The sequence below is a fragment of the Bicyclus anynana genome, chromosome 2 (genome assembly GCF_947172395.1).
Source record: "Bicyclus anynana chromosome 2, ilBicAnyn1.1, whole genome shotgun sequence".
Taxonomy (NCBI): Eukaryota; Metazoa; Arthropoda; class Insecta; order Lepidoptera; family Nymphalidae; genus Bicyclus; species Bicyclus anynana.
Genome location: NC_069084.1, coordinates 18805985 through 18826723, shown reverse-complemented (window position 1 = coordinate 18826723; position 20739 = coordinate 18805985). Strand labels below are relative to the sequence as shown.

General features: G+C 37.7%; 2 protein-coding genes across 2 annotated transcripts in view; one reads left to right on the top strand and one right to left on the bottom strand.

Annotated features, from left to right (window-relative positions):
- Positions 1 to 8600, bottom strand: part of LOC112053968 (protein CBFA2T1) — a 60708-nt gene extending 52108 nt beyond the window's left edge. Inside the window, exon 1 of the mRNA XM_024093601.2 lies at positions 8377 to 8600. The gene's annotated coding sequence lies outside the window, so the exon portion shown is untranslated. The remainder of the gene's footprint in view (positions 1 to 8376) is intronic.
- A 10181-nt stretch (positions 8601 to 18781) lies between these two features.
- On the top strand, positions 18782 to 20295 carry LOC128198973 (MATH and LRR domain-containing protein PFE0570w-like). The gene has a single exon (XM_052887047.1). The coding sequence runs from the start codon at positions 18856 to 18858 to the stop codon at positions 20293 to 20295; it is 1440 nt and encodes a 479-aa protein (XP_052743007.1). The 5' UTR covers positions 18782 to 18855.
- Positions 20296 to 20739: the final 444 nt, after the last annotated feature.

Here is a 20739-nt window from a genome sequence, read left to right as displayed (position 1 = left end):
ATCGTTGGTACAGTAGTTAACGTATGACCTCAAGAAAGAAAAGCTCAAGATATCATGGCAAATTCTCAGCATTGTGGAGTTCCAAAAGATCATAACCCTCGTGCCTTGTAACGTAGTATCGCTAAGCGCTTGTAAGCTGCTCCTTCCCAAAGCCACTACGGTCTAAAGTACCGAACTATGGTTGGAGCATGGACTGAGAAACTTTCATCGTTTATGTATTGAACAGAAGCTTTGCAGAAGTTCATTAAAATTACTAATTATTCAATGTACTTTGCTGCGCATCGGACCATTCTAAAGTCAACATTTCCGCCGATACTTCGGCGTCAGTGACGTCGCATTGATTCAGTGTTTTGCGGATAATAGCAGAGTAGAGCAAAAAGTTACGTCTTTCATATTTTATTTAATCAATCAAAATTTATTTATTTCGAATTCATGTTACAGTCAGATCTTATTGAAATAAAAACCAAATTCCGCCTTACAGCTTGCAATATCATTATAAAAAAAACATTATAATTTACAATAATCAATTCACACATATTAATTATATGTACAGTGATTAATTAATTAGTAGGTACATTGAATATTTTAAAGAATAATTTAATGAGGAAAGTCTGGATATACAGCCCCTTTAGTACTTTTAGGTCAGTGGCGGACTCATGTATGTACCTAGTGATGTACTCGTCCCTAAACGATCATCAATCGCTACTAGTGCAGTTGCGGCCTGTCACCGCGCGACATGCGGGTGCAGCGACAACGAAACAATTGTTATTATCTGTTTTACTTTTACTTTATCTTATTGAAATAAATCTTCTTCACGCACGCGCGACTTGGGGGTAAGCTGTGAAATCTGCCAATTCGCATTCGGCCAGCGTGGTGAACTAATTGGCCTAACCCCTCTCAGAATGAGAGGGGTTAGGCCAATTAGTTCACCAGTAAGCTCAGCAGTAAGCTGTATATGAGTTGCTAATGATGATGATGATGATCGCATTACAGACGGATTAAGGATACAGTGGCTCGGCATAGCAGTCAAGGTGGTAACTCTTCGAGTCTTAAAGCTGATACGCTCGTAAAACATGACTTTAATTCGTCAATCGGGTAAAAGTAACCAATATCCAGCAGTATTGTTCTGCTATCGCTCCGCCCGCATCTCGCTCCCGCAGATACGAGCACTGACATTCCTCGCCGGATGCCTCTCATACTAGCTCAAGGTTGTTAAGCCGCGTACACACACAGACGGCTGTAAGAACTTAATAAATAATATTTACTTATTCATGATACAGATACTTTTTAACCGACTTGAAAAAAAGGAGAAGGTTCTCAATACGGCGCATATGTTTTTTTTTAATGTTTGTTATCTAATAACTTCGTCATTTCTTCCAGATTAGTCCCATTTAATTTTCATGATAATCCGTTCAGTAATTTTGTGTTAAAATTAAAATAACTGAAATAAACGAATGAAACGTGCTTTCGTGCACAACTTCGTCGTTTAAAAACCGATTCTGATAATTATTTTATTGTTGGAAAGGAGATGTAATATATTCTCTGAGGGTGATACCATGGCAAGGAAACCAGGATCTGATGATGGAATCCTGGAGAAATTGATCGAGGGGAACTTTCGGAAATCGGAAGGGTGGCCAGTGCGTTTCTTAATATTTTTAAACACTGTTCTTTCACAGACCCATATAAACACATTACGCAGAAACCCAGACGTTAAACTTTTAACACCCCATATTCTATTTTCGCTCAAAAAATACAAACTTTCGAAAAACATAACCTCTTTCGCCAGCTTAATATGGTTGTTAAATGATGTAATTGTTGATTAGACGCAGCCTCGCACTCTCATTATCAGCCGCAAGGCGATGCGGGCGCCGGCATGCGTTATCTGCTGGGGCGGGGCGGGGCGAGCAGGGCTGATAAATCACTCGACTACCCGCACTTTTGACTGTACCATGGCGCTATATTAATTGGACGTCCTCGTTCGATGCTGTGTTACAAACAATTTGAGTTAACTAAGACTTGGATTTGCTACATATTTTCATATACCTACATAAATACTAGATTTACTAACCATTATAAACGAGGTAGAGATAACCCGATTAAAAATTGAACGAGGCGCATTAAGTTTGTAATCAAAGAAAGATTTAAATGATAACTTATTTAAATTTCCAATGCTCGAATTCTACTGAAAAGGTTGCCGTATTCCATTTAAAAATATAAAGTTTTTTAAACTATGTTGTAAGATTTGATTTTTTGGCTCCAAAATTGCTAAACCGGATTTTAAAAATTCTTTCACCAATGGAAAGCTACACGGAAGTGCGGAATTCTGCTAGTTTTTCATAAAATTGTAATAAGTCGAGTTTTTATTTACAATAATTACTCGAACTACGAATAAAATATACTTTAGATTTTGTAGGTAACAGACAATAAATGATTTGATAAAAAAATGATGATGATTGACCAACTTTTTCGGCAACAGACGTGAAATATGAATGATTCGATCGATTCTTCGCCATAATCGACTTTTACAATGCTTGCATAGATCAAGTAATTGTGCGCGTATGTTTGTACGTTGCAGTGAGTGGGAGGGGAGGCAATGGACCGCATCTGGGCGGCTGCGCGCAGCTGTCGCGAGCTGCACCCACCACCACAGCACGCGCCGGTGGCACGGGTGATATATCGCGACACGCGACACGGAGTGGCCGCACTAGCTCTATTATATGACAGTATCTTCTTTTTTTTTATTCTTTACAAGTTAGCCCTTGACTACAATCTCACCTGATGGTAAGTGATTATGCAGTCTAAGATGGAAGCGGGCTAACTTGTTAGGAGGAAGATGAAAATCCACACCCCTTTCGGTTTCTACACGACATCGCACCGGAACGCTAAATCGCTTGGCGGTACGTCTTAGCCGGTAGCTAACTAGCCACGGCCGAAGCCTCCCACCAGCCAGACCTGGACAAATTAAGAAAATCTCAATCTGCCCAGCCGGGGATCGAACCCAGGACCTCCTTCTTGTATATCCACCGCGCATACCACTGCCCCACGGAGGCCGTCAAAAACGTTCTTTAATATAAACACACCCATAGATGGTGCGAGTGGATGCATATTATGATGTCTAAGATTCAAGTCAAAAGTAGACTGCGTACAAATCCGGAAAATCCGGGACACTTCAAGTTTTGAAAGGAGTATGCCAAAGAAACATACATAGGTTAAGAACTTTTTATTAACTTACTTCTACGGTGTTTCCTATGGGGTGTTACTTTAGGGGCGAATATCAAATCTCTCAAAGGACGGCAAAATAGCAGCGCCTATGTTTTTACAAGTGTGTATGGTGGTGGTAATCATTTAACATCAGATGACCCGCATACTCATTTTCCCCCTATTAAGGCGATAGATAAGCCCGCCTCCTACAGTTTAATATCCACGTAATATTATAAAGAGGAAATATTTATGTTTTTGTATGTAAGGATTCGATCTCAGTACCAATTGATGCTAAACCACATAGGCTAACTACTGGACTAACGAGCAGTTCTACTACTATACTACAGCATTTTTGATGAGTACTGTTTACCACCAAACAAATCAAAAATGAGGGTATAAATCACTAGTCATTTCACACCTAATAATAATTATAATTATCCTGTTCTTAAATTAATGAAAATAAATCTGATTAATAAGCTTAGAACAATTAGATATGGTTAATATATTTTATATAAGATTCTAAAAACGATCCATTCAGAATTTAAAATAAATAAGTTATGAAATTTTCTACCTTCATTTCTAGTTTCTTTGTTGGTAAACAGTACTCATCAAGAAAGGTAGTATAGGTACTGCTCAAAAACTACTGGACTGAAAAAATTCTTTCACATACAGAAACCTACATTATCATGAAGTAACATGAGATATATATATTTTGAGAACGCGAGGTTCTGATAATTAAAAATATTGAAATATAAGTCAACAAAATATCGAAGAGTTTTTCGTAATGTCGTACGTAAACTTTCCATGTTGTAAACACTGTACCTCAGTACCAGATTATTTCGTCAACTGTGGAGACAATAACAAGCGCAGACAATGGCGGGCCATTGTATGGTGGCACACTTGTGTACAGCGCGCCACACTTGTGCACAGCAGCGGGCAAACAGTACGCACGCGCGGCTGGTGTACACAGCTGGTGACAGCTTGAATGTTAATTTTAGCGCCTTGAACCGACATTGTACCAAAGACTATTTTAGTAGACCATAATTTTTAGTAGTAGTAGAACTGCTTGTTAATACAGTAGTTAGCCTATATGGTTTTGTATCACGTGGTGGATTCGAATCCTGGGTCGAGCTATGAAATAGGTACTGAATTTTTTTCTTCTAAGACAATTTCTTAGAAGTTGAATTCTTTCAAATGAATTAAAGCTGAAACCGGTAAGTATGCCTCTCTGACTGAGAGTTACATATTTGTACCTTTTGCCGTGGTGACCCTTAGGCCATGGAGTCGCAGTGCCAAAAAGTTTCACCGAATCAGAATAAATTATAAGTAAAAAAACTTTTTAAAAATTTTAAAAAATCGGATCAGTAGTTCCGAAGATTACCCCTTACAAAGAATTGTTACCAACTTAAAAACTACCTCTATATAATATTAGTATAGTTATAGATAAGCCCTTTCATTTGATACCCATATTGTAGAAGTACATTAAAAATAACTATTCCGCCATCTTGGGTGCTCTGCCATATTGTATTTAGAATAACGTCATATAATATATCGTGCATTGTCATTCAATCTTAATGCGTATACAAAAAGGAATTGAGCTCAAAGAATCCACTGTAACATCCTACATACATTGCAAGTTAAATAAAAGCTTTTAAAAAAATGTTTGTTCGGATGTTTGTTACTCTTAACGCTACAACTTAAATTTAAAACGAAGATATAAAGTACCCTGGATTAACATATAGGCTTATTTTCATCCCGGAATAAATGCATGCTTCCCGCGGCATTTATAAAACACTGAATTCCACGCGAACGATGTCGCGGGCAGCCGCTAGTCAAACGTACAGATTAGCGATCATGTTCCTAATGTCATACAGGTTCGGTTGACTTTATACTCTGAAACACAACGAGTAACCCAGCCAACCATAAAGATGCGGGTTCGATACCCGTCAGTTACACAATGTTTAATATTAATTATTTGTGTATTTCAAAAAATTAAGATTAACTACTGCGTATCACTAGAGGCTATGCGGGCTATAAAAATTGGAAAAATTTGCCATATGTGGAACACAAGAGGATATTTAATTATTATTTGCATTCTATAATTATTATTAAATTTCATTGCATTTTAAAAATATTAATAAATATCAACGATATAAAAGGAGGCTTTAGCAGGTAGCAAGTTTAAGAATCTAAAATCCTCAATAATTATCTAAATATAAAACTTGATTTTCTACGGAATATCGTGAAAAATCCCCCCAGTCCTGAAGTTTTGTCGAAGGTTTGCCACGAAGCTAAGTGATGAGCGAGTTGAGATGTAATAATATAGTGGGATAAATATGATCCAACCTCACAAATGTCTACCTTATACTGCCTTACTTACAGTAGGAGCACGGACTGTCAAGCTTTCAGCTTTGACTTCACGGAGGTCTGGCTAGCACAGCCTCTACATCTAATACAACACGGCGAAGTAATCTCTGGCCGTGTAGTTTCATCCGCGTCGGCAACAGATCGACACTTGAGCTGGAATGTGCCGCGGGATAAACGCCGATGCGGGCCCAGGATGCGGGCTAGCCGCACTAGATTTACGACCTTTACTGCAACGCTAGCTTGGAATGATTAGTAACAAACTACAAAATCTAAACTAATATAATAAACTGGCAGACGCCCGCGACCGGAATCCGCGTGGAATTTAGTTTATCACAAATTCCTCGGGAACCATGGATTTTTCCGAGATAAAAAGTAGCCTATGTGTTAATCCAGACTATAATCTATCTCTACTTAAATTGTGTGATTCGGTTCAGTAGCCGAAGCGTGAAAGAATACAAACATTCATTTTCTTAATGATTTTGATGGTCAAAATCATTAAGAAAATGTTTCAGCCAAATCGCTTCAGTAGCAGCGGCGTTAACGAGTAACAAACATACATCCATACAAACTTTGGCGTTTATTATATTAGTAGGATAGTAGGATAAGAAATTAATGTACAAGGAAAAACTGTAAAACAGATTTTGAATTTTCGTTTTCGTTTTTTGTGTGTTATAGTGTTCGTTTCCTTATTTTTTAGTGTACAAATAAAGTGTATAAATGAAGCACCTCTTTTTATCCCAGAAAAAGCCAGTTCCCGCGGGATTAGTGAAAAACAGACTTTATAAGCGAACATGCGGATTTCTTAAGTATTGTAATTCGTAAATATGTTGTAAAAGATATTTATAGTCAACAATCTATAGCTTGTATAATAGAATTGCATTCAAAGAACCTGAATACAATAAAAATTATAAGATAGGAATAATGCACAGCGGATCCCTAAAAAAGCTCGTAGAGATATGAAAATGAAAACAATAAAAATCTGTGGGCCATAAGGCGAGGAACGTCGGCGGAATGAATTGATATCGGGCGCCGGTGGCGCGGGTCTAATAACGTTTTATTTATATAACTGCCACCTGAGGCCAACACCTCGGTAGTGATGTAGGCTCCAGCCTAAAGCCTCTGAGTCAGTAATACCCAAGATAGTCTCCAGGGACTCCAGGACGTAGACCTAAAGGGGTCTGTGTATGTAAAATTCATTTAAAAAGCTCGTTTTCAAATATTTTTTTTCAATCTGTCTTCTTCACGAATTTCATTTACATTTGCATAGTTTTATTAAAAAAACATACAAACCTAACGTTTAGAAAAGCAAATATTCCAGTAAAAAGTTTAATGATGCCATATCGCCACCAGCCGCGCCGAGCGACGCAGGTGTCGGCGCTATTAAATCTAATAACCTTTTTACCGATCAAGGACTGTACTCTTTAACACTGAGAGTTTTTGCTGACTTTTACCTTACAACACCCGGCGGAAAAAGATACATATCTGCTTAGAAATCTTAATAACAAAGCAATAGTTCCTACAAACAATAGACCAGACGGATACCTTAGAAATTGATTCTCAAGTGTCGAAACAATCAGTGTTTTGCATTTTCTTCTTATATAACGTTACACACCAGATGTAATCGAACGTAAGACGCAATGTAGTTGGAAGTTACAATACAGTCCGTTACTACTTCCTATTAAGTTTTCCATGAAATTTGGGAGGCAGGTCACCTGCGTGACGGAAAATTAACCACACTTGCCATTTCCAATGTCTTGTGATGAATATATTTGTAATTTTCTAGTATAATAGTTGACGGACCAAGCAGATGACCCACCTGATGGTAAGTAGGAAACCATCACATAAATACATAGTAGCAGTTCTCACTGATACACTCAGGCCAAAACGCTCTAAGCCGAGGTCTGAGTCTCAGAGGAGACGCCCTTAGTCGTTCCTCAAATCTACTCAACTTCTGCCTTCGGATCCCATCAGGCGATGCTTCTGCTCTCGCTCAAACTCCCCGGTGACGGCGCTGAAGTCCCATTAAGGCACTTACACAATCAGGAAAAAAATACTTCTCAGGGAAAGCAAAGAAGACCTCCTACAACGCTCTGCTCTGTCCATCATCCTGAGGTGTAGATGTTACGCCTCATGTGTCTGCAATTACAACTGTATATCTGTCTGTCGAGTAAATGGCAGACAAAACCAGTTTAGGTTTAAATGAACACCCATTTTGTCTCCTAAAATTTGAATTTCTAAAAAACTATTTTTCAGCAGATGCTTATATACCTACAAAAAATAAACCTACTAACGAAATTACATAGTTCTAGACTCAGCATTTTTGTTGAAACCAATGTAAATGATTTAGTTTCACGATCAGAATAATTTTGAAGTTGTAATTGATATATAGACGAACTGATATGTTTGGATATTACAAACAATTTTTGCTTACTTTTGCAGTTGCTTATTAATAAATATTTCCTATAATTTTCAATAATCTATACACATAGAATACGTACAAAATTTTACTATAACAGTCTATTAAACATGCGTTATGTTTATAAAGTATTGAACAAAGCAGATATGTCATTAGAATTATCCGAAAGGAAAGGTCGTTTGTATATAAACAATTTCCAACATTTGGTGGGAAAAAAAATAATATTTATCTGAATTTTCCTTGCAAAACGACAAAAAGTAGAGTTAAACAGGAAACAAGCGATTATTCGCAATAAACCTCATGCTCCCACAATATTATCACCTGAAAAAAAAATTGAACACAAAACACATCCCTTTAATTTATAGCGCGCCAATAAATCTCGCTGCGCTTACCTCAACGTTTTTGACAGCTGACAGCTACCGGGTTTTCTCCCGGCTTTTATTGCCCACACCACTCACTCAAATAAATCACAGGATATCACAAATAAATAATAAAAAGTATCTCAAAATAAATGCACAAAGTCAAAACTGTAAACGTAGTATGTTATGATACGTGTAACCGAACGCGAAGTCAGTGTGACGTAGGAAAGCGCGGGAAACAACAATGGCGTCCACTCTACAGCGCGCCCGCTCGCTGACTGAAGCTGAACCGAGGGCGGGAACGCCGCCCGCGGCTGAAAGTGATTTTTTAAATGAAAATTGTTGTTGGGCGGCCGGGCTCGATTGTTTTTCGCGCAACGCGTTTATGGGGTGCAAATTTTTGCTTTCACAGCCTCCAGAGGTCTGGACTTGACGATTGGGCTTCTAATAAAATTGTTTAAATTATAACCGAAGTATATATGAATTTTTGTTGTATTTATTTTATTCCTGAAAAAACAAATAGTATGTAGTACTGAAAGTTCATGTACGCTTTATTTTAAAGAGTATTTTCTTTTTCAAATGAATTGAATCTTTAATTTTTCATTAAACATGATGTTAAATTGTAGTATAGAATTTTATTTCTGAAGATACAAGTACTATGAAGTACTGTCAGGGCCATAAATTCTTTATTTTCTTTGATTATTTTTATTCTAAACTTTTGTCGCTAGCTGTTTTTTAAGATCCTACTGAAAGTATTTTATATCTGGGGTAAAATGTTTCTTCCCAACTCTGGACTGAGAATAATTACTGAAAATTTATTCGTATAAAGAAAAGCTTAGTACTTCATAGCCAGACCCAGAACTTGAATCTTGGACCTCGTGACTGCCTTGTTGGTCCAGTGACTTTGAAATATTACCTACTAGCCGACGCTCGCGATCTTGTCCGCGTGGAGTTCAGTTTTCACAAATCTCGCAGGGACGATAATATTCCAGAGTAAAATCTATTTCCATTCTAAATTTCAGCCAAATCGGTTCAGTAGTTGCGGTAAGAGTAACAAACATCCATACAAACTTTCGCGTTTATATTATTAGAAGGATTGATATAAAAATATGCCTATTAATATAACATTCTGTAAATCTGAAAGGGGTTAGAATGATTTAATATTGCCATACTTAACTGCGTTAATTTAAACAAGCACACATTTACACGCCGAAGCACGAGGGCGGCCATTTTTCGGTTCGGCAATACGTCGTTACTGGCTCAGGTGCGAACATTAAGTATACGAAACTGATATTACGAGTACAGTCGCCTGCACAACTTATACTGTCAATAATCGATTCATATTTTATAGTATGTACATTTTTTTATGCGCTTTGAACAAACTTTTAATGCTGCATTGGTGCAGTAGTGAGCCTATGCGTTTTGGATTTGACTAATAAAGTATTTGGGTATTCCAAGACAATACTAACCGAATTGGGGAGTTGGTCTTCATGTCTCGGAGTCGGAGAGCATGTAGAGCCGAATGTAAGCATCATATTTATTTAACGCAACATTTTTTATTTACATTATGTCTTAATTAATCTACGAACAGCGGTAGAGAGACTCATACTATATCGATGCTGCGAAGCTATATTTTATAAGATCTAAAGCAAATAGACGTATGTTATATGTAACCTATACCACCTTCCACTATCAAAATTTTTGATAATTAATTACTGAACGCTTTCCGGTGGCGACAGTACCAAACTCATTAAGCTGGCACCCATGCAAAATTGCATTAGAGTTTACGCTTATGATACCTACTTGTTACTAATGACGGCGTGTAAAATATCGACGCCATTCCGTATCGGATACCGTATATTGGTTCCAAGCTTCTTGCATCAAATGTTGTATAACCATTTAGTTACTATAAAGGTAGTAAGGCCATATCTGAAAGAGCTATTCATATATAAATATTCTCCTCCTTCTCCCAATGAACATTTGAAATGAATTTGCCTAGAAGAGCAATAAACTCAAAAGCTGTTCTTTTAAAAAATCATACAAGTGTATGTGGTATGCGCAGTGGTTTTACAAGACGAAAGTTCTGGATTCGATACCCGGCTGAGCCGATTGATGTTTTCTTTATTAGTCCAGGTCTGATTGGTGGTAGATTTCGGTCGTGGCTAGTTATCACAAGACGTAGCGCCAAGCGTGTAGACCGAAAGGGGTTTGGATTTTCATCCAACAACTAATAAATTCCCGCTTCCATCTTAAATTGCATAATTACATTCAGTTGTGATTATAGTCAAGGGCTAACTTATCTATACTAATATTATAACCCCCCCCCCCCCCCGCACCTAATTTTGGTACAGGGCCCCTACATGCACGCTATGTCACTGCACGACCCTCACACATGAGGAGTACAACTAACGGACGATTAGTATTAGTATTTGACGGCCTCCGTGGCGCAGTAGTAAGCGCGGTGGATTTACAAGACGGAGGTCCTGGGTTCGATCCCCGGCTGGGTCAATTGAGGTTTTCTTAATTGGTCCAGGTCTGGCTGGTGGGAGGCTTCGACCGTGGGTAGTTACCACCCTACCGACAAAGACGTACCGCCAAGTGATTTAGCGTTCCGGTACGATGTCGTGTAGAAACCGAAAAGGATGTGGATTTTCATACTCCTCCTAACAAGTTAGCCCGCTTCTATCTTGGATTGCATCATCACTTACCATCAGGTGAGATTGTTATCAACTAACTTGTAAAGAATAAATAAAAATAATAAATAAGTATAAAAAAAACCAGTAAGTTGCCATGCTGAGTAGAATGAGTAAGTGTAACCAAGATCTATATCAGCCTAGCGCCATTCGTTACACCTGTGCACACCGCGCACAGTTGTGCTCACAGCCGCGCGCGCACAGGTCACACAATACCTGTGCTTATTTATGAAGACGAAGTTGTATGTTTGTGTGTGTGTGTGTGTGTGTGTGTGTGTGTGTGTGTTTTTTTTTTCCTCAGAGGTTTCGGAAAAATACATTTACGTATCATCAGGGCCTGATGGTCTGCCCCGGTAAGTCGGGCTCGGGTAACCACTACCGACTAAAAAACCTCCTCCTCTGGTCTTCAGCCTCTGTGTCCCCCACGGACCCGAAGTCAGGCATTACTTCGCGGGGAGAGAGTCTTGCACTACTGCTTCTTCAAGTGTTTCAAGTCATAGCTTCTTCTTCTTCACTTTTCTCTATGCGGCGAAGATCTAGGAGAACTTCCATCGCAAATAAGCTAGTCGCCTCCCACGCCTCTTTTGACGACGTCATGTCTCTTATTAGGGATTCGGGCCTGCTTCTTCGTTTGAGGGAATTCTCCCAGGCACTGCGTGTTGACTTAAAGCGAGGACATGTAAAGAACACGTGCTCTGCATCTTCGTTAATTTCAGGACAGGACGGACATTTTGGAGATGTTTTGTGCTTTGTGTGTGTGTGTGTGTGTGTGTGTGTGTCACTGTATGTGTGAACAAATTTTAATTTAAACGTAAGCTTATAGAAAAGTCGTAATACTCGTAGAGTGTTAATGACTATATAAACGACAAAAAAAGCTTGTTAATGAAATGTAGTAAGTACATGACTGGCTACATAAATACCTTTTCTGGAATGGTGATAAACTTAAAAAGAAAAAACCTGGCTGAGTTTGTTATGGGCTCTTCTCTGACCAAGGCGCTTTGGAACCCTCGTAAATTTAATTTTAAGTTTTCGACTAATTATTATCACCATAATCTTAAAATATTAATACCTGACCTTTCGAAGGTGCTTGTAACACCACCAACTTCCTAACTCCACGCGAGATTTTAAACTGAAAATTTTATTAAAGAAAGTAAAACTTAGCATCTCATAGACCCAGGATTCGAACCCAGAACCTTGTGATCCGCAACCACGTAAGATTACCACTAGAACAACGAGGCAAAACGAATTTTACTTCAAAAAAATACAAGTCACATATATCTAATTCAGAAATGGATGTGGATTGACGTCTTCATGCTCAAAATCGATGGGTTTTTTTTTATTGATGCATATTTGCCATATGTTTTATCACCAATTTCCCGTCAATTCGGTCGGAAAAACAATGCGTTTTGATACTCCTGGAGGGCAGAGATTAAAACCACTTTTTTTTTGTTTTTCGATGTTCTTCTCGAATGTTGAGTTCAACTCCATTGAAACTTTAGTTTGAAGATAGCACGATGCCATTTTTATGACGTTTCAGAACATCTGCTGCTCAATAGGTACAAGATTTTAGATGTCAGCGGTAACGTAAGGCGGCGGCAGGGCATCACCTAGCGCGTGGTTCCTACAACCGCAGCTTACTTCGGAGCCGTCATAAAGGTTGCATCCGATTACTTGATCCGAGTCCGACGAAGCCCTGGGTTCTAATCCTGGCTCAGACTAAAAGATACTGATTACTTAGGGATGATCTACTTTCTAAAAAGTTTCAGTTAAAAAATGTCAGCTGGGTGTAACGGAGCTATCGGTAAATAAGAAGGGATATCAATTCCAACAACACATCCAGTCTAATCGACGTTTCCTTGATGTTCTAATTTCAAGGTGTAAAGATAACACTAACAAAAACTAATTAAACACGTAACTATAGTTTCCACAAACAGAAACAAAGCAGTTATATATACGGTTTTTATCAACGCAGCCACACCAGATGTTCAGCAAAGCTGGAAACGAAATAAAACACGAGCGCCGCGGTAATTATAACAACATCGAGCACGCGCCATCTGTGAGCGGACGTGACGTCACTGCACAAGCCGCCATTACAATTTTTTCAGCGCGCTGTAACCGTTGCAAACGAATTTGCGGTTTTGAATGCAAAGTATCTATTATCATATCTATATCTATACTTATAATAAATCTGTAGAGAGGTCAATTCTGTACATGAAATATATTTACAAAATAACTATCAGGGGGTGATTAGTGATCGATACTGATGCCAAAAATGCAATCAGTAAAATTTTTGTCTGTCTGTCTGTCTGTCTGTCTGTCTGTCTGTCTGTATGTTCTTTATAGAAACAAAAACTACTAGACGGATTTTAATGAAACTTGGTACAAATATTCTACATACTCCTGGGCAGGTTATAGTATACTTTTCATTACGCTACGATCAATAGGAGCAGAGCAGTGAAGAGAAATGTTGAGAAAACGGGAGAAGTTACTCAATTTTTTAAGCTTCCGTCGCGTGTACAGCCTTAATGGTTAAAGCTACATGGAAATCATGTATCACGGAAATGTTCTCCTTAAAATTATCTATAAAAACACAACAGCATATATATGTCTATCTTTTATGGTTGACTCACAATAACACGTGTAACTCCCGATAGCTTAGCAGTTCGGAGCAGCAGTAAAGAAGTGCAGCCTTAATGAGTAGGGTAGGGGTAGGGTACGGTAGGGGTAGGGTAGGAGTAGTGTAAGGTAGGGGTAGGGTAGGGTAGGGTAGGGATAGGGTAGTGGTAGGGTTGGGGTAGGGTTGGGATAGGGTAGGGTAGAGGTAGGGTAGGATAGGGGTAGTTGAAAGTTTACAACGACTTTCACGCGGACGAAGTCGCGGGCGTCCGCTAGTCTATAAATAAACAAATAAGCCATTTATTCCCAAGTTTTAAAAGATAAAAAAACTTGATTACTGCAAGATTTAGAATCTTAATTGTAGTTAGTAAACGTCCGTTAAGAACGGATTTAACGACAGGACCGGATTAAAAAGGTTTAAGGGCGGACAAGAAATTAAATATCACGTGTCTCAAACGGTGGAGGAAAAAAATCGTAAGGAAACCTGCATACCTGAGAATTTTCTTAATTTTCTGCGTATGTGAAGTCTGCCAATCCGCATTGGGCCAGCGTGGTGGACTATTGGCCGAACCCCTCTCAAACTAAGAGGAGACTCGAGCTCAGCTGTGAGCCGATATGGGTTGTTAATGATGAAGGGCGAACAATTTTGCGGGCCTCTGCTAGTATCTTATGTACATTTTTTATCTCTTTCGGGAATAGCGTAGTCTCCCAACAGTAATTAGAATTTTTCAAATAGATTCAGTAGTTCCAGAAACTATTCAAATCATCAAATCTTTCCTCTTAATAATATTTGTGTAGATATAGGTAAACAACAGTCGAACAAAAAGGCAGTTCTAACTTGTAATTCTGATCATACTAACCAAACACCGGAGCAATTTCGCATGGCTGTTTTTAAATTTTTATTGAATAAACATGTAAAGTGAAATATTTATAAATTTATGTCTTTGATTTAATCGTCAAATGTTATTAGTTTTATAGTTGTTTTATAATTGCAGTTTCAGTTGACGCATTGTACTGAAGAACATACAAGACATTAAAAATTGTAAAAATTATTGCGATGATGGTATGAGAATTATTTTTACTTGCAACTTTTCAATATAGTTTATACTTACACTATTTTAAAGGCCACCTACATAGCCATTCATCCCTTCACTCAGCAGAAGGGATGTTGATTGTAGAGCTAAGACACACAATGTTCCAATGCGGCGGGCAGTTGGCTTTTGGTGATAATTGTTGACTTTATGACTTGGTCTATCAGATGTTAATAATAATAACAGGGCTACTAATAGTTTATTGTTCAAAATTTTCTTATAGCAACTTACCATCTTCACGTTCATCTCTATAATCGGCTACGCAGTGAGTCAATACGCTATCGACACTGGTCTCAGAGCTGACGTCACTTTCGGCGAACACAACGACAGATTCGACATCACCAATCTCATCAGAAGACAGACCAAACACTTGAAACCCAACCTGGACCCACAATCCGAAGAATACAGAAGAAGGTATAAAAAGAGACCGAAAAATAAAATCAAAACTAAAACTATGACTACAAATACTTCCTGGTCTCATTTACTGGATGCGGAATCGGGAAGCAGTTTGAGGAAAAAAATTAAGGAACAATTGGAAGACCACGTGAATATTCTCGCTAACACGATTATCAACAAAATCAGAGGCATGAGACGTAATGAAGAGTTCGCTCACCACGACGATATGAATAGTGGTGGTGGTGATATCGAGGAGTTCTATACAAATCTACATCAATTCGAAAGAGGTCCTGATTTAGATGATGATAAAAACAGAGGCAACAATATTAATGCCGAAGGTAGTAAAGATTTCAACACAAACTATCTCCAATTTGATAGACGACGTGATTTCAATGAGGAGAAAATCAGAGACATGAGTCACTATAAAGGGTTTTCTTACAATAACAATATAAATAATGGAGGTGGTAAACTCTTTGATACTAATACAAATCTTCTTCAATCTGAAAAAAGACGTCATATAAAAGATGAAGACAGTAATGATGCATCTATACGGAGACAGAATCGTTTGCAAGCGATCGTTAACAAGTTGCATGGTACCCATCATACCAGGCGCTCGGCGATGGACCCGGAAAAAGAAATAGCGTTCCACTACGCCTTCCCACTGGATATGAAGATTGAAGGGTTTTTACAACCGCCGTTAATTTAAAAATCTTATAATACAATCTTATAATATTGTTCTAGTGTTTCGCCCGCATAAAATTTCATTTTACCTGGATATGTTTTTTGTTATAGTAATATTTGACAGATCAATCAGAAGGCTCATTTGATAGTAAGTGGAGATATACAGAGCAAAACTTCACAGGGTCCTTCGTACTAAGTCTGTCCACCATGAGGCGACCAAGCCTTTCAGAGCGAAAGCAATGCTGTTTGTCATAAATAGTTTCTACGACCGCTACGACGCAGTTATTAGTAGGCACTAAGGTTCCTCCTGAGTTCGATTCCCAGTTCGGGCCAGTTTATATTTTCTTATTACAGTTATTATTTTTTTAAATTGGCTCAAGATAAAATTGTTGATCTAAACATCCAAATTCCAATCTTTGTCCAAAAAATATTATTAAATAAATACTCATTATTCTTAAAAAAACTCATCTAACTTCCCTAAAATGATTTGTACTTCGGTCAAGTAATCGCGCGGGAAAAACTCAAAATGGCGCCGCGTGACGTCACGTCCACAGCATGTGACGCGAGCTGATGCTGCCTAACGAGCGCGCGAGCGATGTATTTACGTGCGTGCGTCTGGTTTGTGCTGCATTGATAAAGACCATACCTGCTGAATGTACAACTAGGTTAGGTAGGTTGAACCCGCGGTGGCCCACATCTATACTTTTAATAAATCTGTAGAGAGGTCAATTCTGTACATGAAATATATTTCCAAAATAACTATCAGGGAGTGATTAGTGATCGATACTGATGCCAAAAATGCAATCAGTAAAATTTTTGTCTGTCTGTCTGTCTGTCTGTCTGTCTGTCTGTCTGTCTGTCTGTCTGTCTGTCTGTCTGTCTGTCTGTCTGTCTGTCTGTCTGTATGTTCTTTATAGAAACAAAAACTACTAGACGGATTTTAACGAAACTTGGTACAATTATTCTACATACTCCTGGGCAGGTTATAGTATACTTTTCATTACGCTACGATCAATAGGAGCAGAGCAGTGAAGAGAAATGTTGGGAGAAGTTACTCAATTTTTTAAGCTTCCGTCGCGTGTACAGCCTTAATGGTTAAAGCTACATAGAAATCATGTATGACGGAAATGTTTTCCTTAAAATTATCTATAAAAACACAACAGCATATATATGTCTATTTTTTATGGTTGACTTACAATAACACGTTTAACTCCCGAAAGCTTAGCAGTTCGGAGCTTTCTAATTATATTTGTCTACTCTTATGTTTATAACACTCATCACTCATCCCTAACTAAAAAAGTTAACATTATTACCTATTCAATAAAAAAAGAATCATAAAAATCGGTAAAGAAACACCAAAGTTATACAAGAAATACGCTAAGCCATCGCGCGTGAATACTAATGTAGGGTAGGGATAGGGTAGTGGTAGGGTAGGGGTAGTTGAAAGTTTACAACGAATTTCACGCGGACGAAGTCGCGGGCGTCCGCTAGTATAGAATAATAGTGCTATTCTGTACAGCGATATCAAGATACGGGAACAAGTAATATCTTTACACAAAACATTTAGTTTTTAAAACTAGATAATGTGAGTCACAAATCTCTGTCTGTCTAACGATACTGTAGATAGAAAGAAAAAAAGATGAATTCGAAACTTACTCATATAGAACTGTGGACTGTATAGCTGTTAGCTGGTTAGAGAATTCAATAGTTTCCTTCACTTATCTAGGGTAGGTTTTCACCGCCGAATCGAAGACAACCATGAGCAAACCTTTCGATGTTGCAGACCCATTGAAAATGGCTTTACAAAACACTGGAAATGGCTGCGGCCTGGATATTAACAAGTTATTGTCTTTTGCACAGCAAGATTAAATCAGATTAAGAAGAAAAATCTTAAAAGTCCCGAATTGCTCGAAGCACCGCGGGAAATCAGTTCTTGCCCAGATTGTTAGTCGTCATGACTGTTGAAGTGCCGAATTGCACTTTTCTGTTTTTTTTGTCTAAAAGCAATCGAAATATTACGTACGAGCTTCACCCTTGTTGTACTATAACGGTAACGGGGCTCAATAATGGCCAGTAACCTTTCAAATGATCTACTTAACTGACTAGAAGAAACAATTGGTGGCATAGGGATATTTACGAACATATACAATGTAGAGTTAATAAATACATTGTTAATTTGTTACGGAAAAGCGCTACAGAATCTTTATGTAATAGGTAATACTGAATGCTGTCATTTTATAAATACATCATTATTTGTATGGTTAAGGTCAGGCCTCCTCCTTATTTATACGGGGGTTATGGAGCTTAAACCATCACTCCCCAATGCGGATTTTTTTTAGCGTCATCTATACTAATATTATAAAGCTGAAGAGTTTGTTTGATTGATTGAACGCGCTAATCTCAGGAACTATGGGTCCGATTTGAAAAATTCTTTCAATGTTAGATAGTCCATTTATCGAGGAATTATCCCATATTCCTACGGGAACGGGAACCACGCGGATGAAACCGCGCGCCGTCAGCTAGTAATGTATAAACTTATCACCCTATAATGTTATCCCCGTAAGTGTAACGGTCACTGTCAGATAGCTTTACGTGGCAATAACGTAAGTGGCAACTTCACCGATGCACAAGTAAAAGACTACTAACTTCTCAACTCCGGTCTACTACTGAGAATTTATGCGAAATAAGACAAGCTAAATCTTTTATTGCCTGACCCTTGACTTGATCATTGCTTGATATCCCAAACTACGTGTGCATTCTTTATTAAATAAAATTACCATCATCATTGGCACTTTTTACGAGCATCAAATCATTAACTAGCTTGGTAGATCTCACATTAAATTTATCTTCGTTATCTTTTATCAATGTTCACGCATGTTGACATATAATGGAAAATCTTTAATTTTCAATTCAACAATTTCACGCGTCATATAATATCGTCTCATTACCTCTGATGTGACTACAAAAACCAATTTCATTTCTCATTTAACTTTAGCTTAGCTTAGGCTATGTATTTTTTGTTTTGAATTTAAAAAATGGCTGTAATTATTTTTAAAATTTTAACTTTAACAACTATTTTTGCTCTAAACACTGTAAAAAGCGATAATACTATTGTTGCTCTGAAAAAAATACTTAAAGAACTGAACGATCCAGTTGAAGACAACAGTGATGCGAATCCCAAACAATACTACCATCCACGTCATCACAAACACGGCAAATCCAAACACAACAGTTCGCCAAATCTAATGAATGTTCAGACGATGAACTTGATTTTAAAACCAAATAAGAGACAGCGCGACGAAATTGAGGTAAATAGACTGCTTCGTACTAATTCTGAGGAGTCATGCGAGGCTGGTGATGAAAGATGCGGTTGTACTGGATCTAGGTGCGGTAGTAACCGAGTAGACCAGTTAGCTGATGAAGTAGACAGATTCGTAAACGTAATCAACGATCAACTGAGTAATGATGATGAGGAAAACGATCGAAACAGAGCCGTTGTAGATGATGAGTTAGGTGACAGATATAGAGAAAATGAAAGAGACAGAAGTATGTTCAGGTATGTAGACAATCAAGGAAGGGACAGAGATGTTAGTAGAAAAGAAAGGGTAGATAGAGAATATGATGACATCAAAATAAAATATGATAGAAACGATGATGATTCTGATGATTTCGAGAGAGATAGATATCTAGACGAAAGGGAAAACAGGTATAACAATGAAGATTTCCTGAAAAGTAAACGGATCAAAGTAAACGATAACCTCGACGTTGTTATACTCGACAAATCCGATTTAGATGCTCTTCTCGGAAATCAAGATTTCGTTGATATCACTAGAAACAGACACATGGACGATGAAGATAACGAAATATTTCAGAGAATTGTTGCGCAATATAAAAAGTTTCTCAACTCTGAAAAACACAAACTAATCGAACACGGTAGGTCTGCTGTTATTACACCTGAAAACTTTTTTGAGCTTTACGAATCTGTTAAACACCAAGTCACAAGAAAACTAAAAAATTACGTGAAAGATAAAAAACTGTTCACGTCATTGAACATGAAATATCTTACACCAAACCAAAAGAACAAACTAAGAAGTCTTAAAATGAAATACAGACGTGGAGAGATGGAAGATGCCACCGTAGACGATGAAATCGTTAAAATTATATTCGGCAATGAGAGTAAAATGAAAATCGTTGCGCACGCTGAAGACAACAACCATATTTTCATCCCAAAGTGGTTATACGAAAAAGTTCTCAGCTCCAAGAAAACCTTGAACGAGGCCTTAAGAGCTCATAAGCGTACTCGTATTTTACCTATGACATCCCAACAAAAGGAGAAATTGTTCCATAAAGGAACAAATAATGTAGTAAAACCTATAGGAAAATTGGTTTGGCGTAAAAAGTTAAGCCAGGATATTGAGAGATACGGTATACCTTTTGAACTTGAAGCTCACGGCTTAGGTCAAATTGCTCCATGACCATACAGTTAATAAAACATATTATAACATTACTTTTGTTTTTTTTTAATACTTACCTACCTATTGTTTTAAATCCTTGAGAACGATTTTATGAGTTTTTTTATCAATAAAGTCAATAGTGACCTAAGACCAAAAGTTACTAAAACAACTAATTAGACTCAGCATCGCAACTTAGCCAATTTGAACGATAGAATATGCAGCCTTCAAGTTATATAAAATATTTATTTAATTTATTTAAATAAATAAATCTGATTGAATACTTCATCTACGTTGAATTTGATTATTTTTCAGTTAATAATTTGTACTTTTAAAAAAACAACTTACTTCAAAATCACATAAATTAAAAAGCAAAAAATAACATTGTATGTGCTGCCTTCTGATCAATTTGAAGGCGGTGCCAAGACAGTGACGTTTTAATTAAAGCCGATTTTTTTATTAAGGTCG

Excerpts from the sequence above, each read along its gene's own strand:
- LOC128198973 (XM_052887047.1), top strand. The coding sequence starts at position 18,856 with ATGGCTGTAATTATTTTTAAAATTTTAACTTTAACAACTATTTTTGCT.